General features: G+C 40.9%; 1 protein-coding gene across 1 annotated transcript; it reads right to left on the bottom strand.

Annotated features, from left to right (window-relative positions):
• Nucleotides 1–632: 632 nt before the first annotated feature.
• Nucleotides 633–4,751, bottom strand: LOC115506754 (60S ribosomal protein L28-like). The gene is given in 3 exon segments (XM_032592053.1): nucleotides 633–669; nucleotides 4,266–4,475; nucleotides 4,477–4,751. Coding segments are annotated over 3 exon segments (522 nt in total).
• Nucleotides 4,752–5,784: the final 1,033 nt, after the last annotated feature.

The following is a 5,784-nucleotide window of genomic DNA, read 5'->3' as shown; positions in this document are numbered from 1 at the left end:
TCATTCTGGCTTCCTTCCCTGTAATCTTCCACTCCAGCAGTGAGATCTGGCTTCCATTGTCTGCCATCCATTTAATTAACTGTTCGATTCTAGTATAAATGTATGGTGTTTTCTGAATTGTTAACCCATACCCCCATGGGAAGCAATTTTATCAACTAGAGCACAGTGGTGAAATATAGAACCTTTTACTTTTAGTCTTATGAACTCCACTCATTTTCAAGTTGACTTACATCAGCACCTTTTCATCCATTACCTTCCTTGAGGCTGTTCCAATCCTTTGTAATACATTTAGATTTGTTGGTCACATTCTGCATTCCGTCCTAGGATCTCGTGGCTTCCCAAATTTTATTTTTTTAATTTGCACACATGAGGCTTAGTTTGTGCTGGTTAGCCCTATGGGTTTTGAACATTTTTTTTTAATGTTTATTTATTTTTGAGACAGAGAGAGACAGAGCATGAGCAGGGGAGGGGTAGAGAGAGAGGGAGACATAGAATCTGAAGCAGGTTCCCGGCTCTGAGCTGTCAGCACAGAGCCCGACACGGGGCTCAAACTCACCAGCTGTGAGATAATGACCTGAGCCGAAGTCAGACGCTCAACTGACTGAGCCACCCAGGCGGCCCTTGACAAATGTTTAACGCGTTATTTTCACCATTATGGTGTCATAAATTCTGGAAAAGGCAAAAGTATACAGACAGTAAACACGTTAGTGCTATCTGTGGACTTGGGCGAATGGATATGAGGGTCAAATAGGTGAAGCACGATGTTTTTTTAGAATGAGCAAGGAAGTGTTCTTCCTGTTTCTATTTTCTGGAAGAAATTGTAAAAACTTGCTATCATTTTGTCTGTAAGTATTTGGTGAATTTGCCCAATTGAAATCATCTGGGTCTCTGGTGCTTTCTTCCTTGGAAATTAATTATTATTTCAATTTCATTAGTAGATATAAGGCTGTTCAAGTTAACTGTTCCTCCTCTGTGAGTTTTGGCAGTTTGTGTCTTTCAAGGAATTAGTCTGTTTCATCTAATTATCAAAGTTGTGGGCATAGATGTTTTCAGTTTTCTATTATTATCATTTTAATGTTCATGTGATTAGTAGTGAGGAACCATTTTTCATTTTTGATATTGGTAATTTGGGTCTTCAGTCTTTTTGCATTGGTTAACCTCTCTATGGGTTTATTAATTTTATTGATCTTTGGGTTTTGCAGATTTTGTCTCTTGGTTTCCTATTTTCATTTTCACAGTTTCCTACTCTTGATTTTATTTTTTCCCTACCACCTGCTTTAGGCTGAAATTGCTCTTGTTTCTCTCATTTCCTAAGGTTTAAGCTAAATTTACTGCTTTTAGATCTTTCTTCTTTTCTAATGTGTGTTTAATGTTCTAAATTTCCCTCTAAACTCTGATTTCACTGCATCTCACAAATTTTGAGAAGTTATCTTTTCTTTAAGAAAAAAAAAATTTTAATGTTGATTTATTTTTGAGAGAGGGAGAGACAGAATCTGAAGCAGGCTTCAGGCTCTGAGCTGTCAGCACAGAGCCCAACGTAGGACTCGAACCCAGGAACCGTGAGATCACGACCTCAGCCAAAGTCCGACGCTCAACAGACTGACCCACCCAAGTACCAGTCTTTTTTTCTTTCTTTCAGAGAGTGAGAGATTGCAACTGGGGGAGAGGGGCAGAGGAAGAGAGAGTCAACCTTAAGCAGGCTCCCCGCTCACTGTGGAGCCCGATGTGGGGCTCAATCTGATGACCGTAGTATCATGACCTAAGCCAAAATCAAGAGTCAGATGCTCTACTGACTGAGCCACCCAAGCAACCCAAGAAATCGCCCTTTTATTTTCGCTTAATTCAACATATTTTGATATTATGTTCTTGAGCTTTTTCCGTTACCCATCTATTATTACAAAAGTGTTGCATAATATCCAAATATTTGGGAATTTTCCAGGTATCATTTGTTGATTTCTCTTTTAAATTTCATTGTGGTCTGTGAACATATTTTGTATGATTTCTATTTTTTAAAAATTTGTTATGGTATAGCTTATGGCCCAGAATGTGATTTATCTTGGGGAATGTTCCTTGCAAGCTTAATAAGAACGTATATTCCACTGATGTTGAAAAGAATATTCTATTAACGTCAATTAGATCAAGTTGATAGCTGTTGCTGTTCAAGTCAACTGTATCCTGTTGATTTCTTACCTCCTTGACCTATCAAGTAGTGACAGAGGTGTTGAAGTCTCCAACTGTAATACTGGATTTGTCTGTTTCTCCTGTTACTTTAATCAGTGTTGGTCTCTTACAGTTTGGTGCTCTGTTGTTCGATCATATTTAGGATTTTATGCGTTTTTAGAAAATTGCTATTATTTATTCATGTTTATTCATTTTTGAGAGAGTGAGAGAGAGAGAGAGCACGAGCTGGGGAGGGACAGAATGAGAGGAGGGCAGAAGATCCTACGTGGGCTCTGTGCTGATAATAGCGAGCCCGATGTGGGGTTTGAACCCATGAACCGTGAGATTGTGACCTGAGCTGAAACCAGATGCCTAACTGATTGAGCCACCCAGGTGCCTCATTGACTCCTTTGGTATTATGTCTTCCTCTTTTTATGCCTGACAAATTTCCTCTCTCTGAAGTCTACTTTGTCTCGGATGAACAACATAGATATTCTGGCTTTCTTTGATTAGTGTTAGTATAGTGCATTTTTCTTTCATTATCTTCAAAGTATCACAGTCTGAATGTTTCAAGTAGATTTCTTGTGCGGTTTTGCCCTTCCAGGAAAAGTCATTGCTTTTCAGCGTGCTCAGTTTGTTTCTTGTTGTAAGGACTGAAGTGATGACTTCCGAGCTTTTTATGTCAGAGCTGAAACTAGAAGTTTTACTGAAAAATCAACATCTTCGGGGCGCCTGGGTGGCTTAGTCGGTTAAGGGTCTGACTTTGGTTCAGGTCATGAGGTCACTGCTTGTGAGTTCGAGCCCCGCACTGGGCTCAGACAGGTCAGAGCCGACAGCTCAGAGCCTGGATGATTCTGTGCCTCTCTTCTCTCTGCCCCTCTCTCTCCGCCCCTCTCCAGCTGACACTCTGTCTCTGTCTCTGTCTCTCTCAAAAATAAGTAAACATTAAAAACATTTTAAAATCAACATCTTGAATCACTAAATTCTATTCCCGAAACCAATATTGCTATATATGTTAACTAAAATTTAAATAAAAATTTGAAACAACAAAAAAATAAATCTTACTTTTAGGTGTTTCATGGTTTAATTAAATAAATGGTGACTGAGCTTGTATTTTGTAAAAATCAACATCTTCTTTCTCTCCAACATGTATAAAGATCCTTCCCTTTTTTTCTCGCATCCTCTTTCAGAGGGTTGCCTCAGCAGAGCTGTTTGATCTCTGAGAATACTGTTTTCTTCTTTATATCACAGCTGTCTGACTTTTAAAATTCTCATAGGGCTGTACAACCTCACTTTCTATCCAGAAATTCTACTAATTCTCACATCTGGTTCCCAACAATGATGTCAGCTTCACTCATGCCTTTGTGGAACATTCTTATATACTTTCTTTTTTTTTTTTAAATTTTTTTGAACGTTTATTTATTTTTGAGAGAGAGAGAGAGAGAGAGAGAGAGACAGTGCGAGTGGGGGAGGGGCAGAGAGAGAGGGAGACACAGAACTTGAAGCAGGGTCCAGGCTCCGAGCTGCCCACACAGAGCTCAACGTGGGGCTCGAACTGACAAACCGTGAGTTCATCACCCAGGGTGAAGTCAGAGGGACGATTAACTGAGTGAGCCACCCAGGCACCCCTTACATTCTTATATACTTTCTTGTAGAGATTCCACTGTGTTTTTTTTCCCTTTTGCCTTCCTTTGGAGGTGCTCCAGAGTGTCTGTCAAGTTATATGAATCCCAATTGAGAACCTAATTTAAATTCCTTCTCCTGGGGTCTTGAAGTGCATAAAAAGTAAAGGTTTAGAATTTGGGGTAGGTGAACATCCCGTTTCAATGTTTCTCAACAGTCAGGGTATGATGGCCTGTGCAGATCACGACAGATGACAGAGAACTGTATAGATTTTCATGTAACCAAAGGGATAGTGGGAGACATTCCAGAGTTGGGCAGGCTAGGGTTGGACGATATCTCAGGAACGCAGCTTAAAAAGAAATAAAAAAGGCCTTTCTACTCTGTGAAACCTAGCGTTTTAGGGTTTTGCCTCTTGGTTTCAAGATGGATGCCCCATTTGTCTCTCTCTCTCTCTCTCTCTCTCTCTCTCTGTGGTGGTTGACATCTCTATTGCTTTGAAGGTGGGGGGCAGGTGCTCAGGAGCTCTTGGTGGGGCGGGCCTCTTCCTCTTCACCGTCACAGGCTTCTGGCTGCGAGGGATGGAGCCGACTGTGCGAATGGCGGCCACGTACGGATCTGGGTGGTCCTTGTTCTTGTGGATCCTGTGCCCGATGCTTCCGAGGGTGGCCGAGGCGTTCTTGTTCGTGGTGGTCCACGGGGCTAGTGGGTTTTCCCTGGAGGGATCTCCGCTTCGTGGCCACCACTATGCGTCTGCCATCAGCCCCAGGCTTCTCGCCCACAGTGTAGAGGTGAATCAGCCTGTTGTCGTTAAAGGAGTTGGGAGCCTTCAGGTTATTGGGGTCGGTGCTGAACGTCTGCTTGTTCGTCTCGATCAGGAAGCTGGAACTGTTCCTCGGGACCGTCCATTGCAGGTGGGTGGATGTGGCGACAGCTCCCTTCCCTACGGCAGCCCGAGTCGGAAAGTGCATCTATCTCTTAACAGGAAGGAGAAAGGAGGGCCCCTGTTAAGCTCTTTGTTTATAACCAGTTATATCATACGGGCACCCCTAGTGGAAGAGAGACCGGGGAAGTGAGGGGAGCCTCCCTAGGAGGTGTGCTCGGAAGGGGGAGTTGAGGATGAGTGTGAAGTAATGCGTGGCTCACCCAAGTTTCTGCAACAGTACACTATGTCATTTGTCCCTTACCACAACTGTCTGTCATAGAAACTGGGTGGTGGAAAGTCTGATGTGCATTGAGGGGCAAGTGTTCTGACTTTGATATCAGTGTTTTTCTTCCTTCTTGTCTTTCAAGACGTATTGCGTGATTCTGTTCCTCCATGAAACTGGGCCACGCCAGTCTCATTTCATGCGGAAACTCTTTATTTTCTAGGCAAGCATTTTAAATAATAAAGTTTTGATATCTACTCGAAGGCATTCTTTTTTCTGTTGATAACTTATTCATGCAGTTCTTGGTGATGTTAATGATAATCATTGTGTATTTTCAAGAAGAGAATACAGTTTACCCTAAAAATAACTCTGAAAAATATCTCTGATCCAGTCCTTCAGAAATCCCACACTGAAAAAATTCAATTGTGCCCCTTATTTCTTGTTTTTGCTCTTTTTGTCGTCGAAGATAAATATTGACAAGGGGTAAACATTTTGACATGAGAAAAAAAGAGTTGAAATCTCAAATAGACTAAAAGGTAAAGGATGGAGTAGTCAGTTTAACAAAAAAGGTATATAAATGGAAAATGAGCATATGAAAATGTTTTATCTTAAAAGATAATAAAAGAAATGAAAATGAAATCAACGATGAAATTCTTTCATCCATAAATTTGCAAATTATAAAATATTAATACCCAGCTTTAACTAAAGTTGAATGAATTAAGTCGCCTTATAGAGGCCTGATATAAATTAGTATAAGTTGACACAAGTTTACTGGAGGGCAATATGGAAATCTGTATTAAGGTTCTTAAAAATATTCGTAGCGCATGAGCTATCCATTTCACTTCTAAAAATGTAT

This window comes from Lynx canadensis, chromosome X (genome assembly GCF_007474595.2).
Source record: "Lynx canadensis isolate LIC74 chromosome X, mLynCan4.pri.v2, whole genome shotgun sequence".
Taxonomy (NCBI): Eukaryota; Metazoa; Chordata; class Mammalia; order Carnivora; family Felidae; genus Lynx; species Lynx canadensis.
The sequence above is the reverse complement of the archived record's forward strand: the minus strand, read 5'-3'. Positions and strand labels throughout refer to the sequence as shown.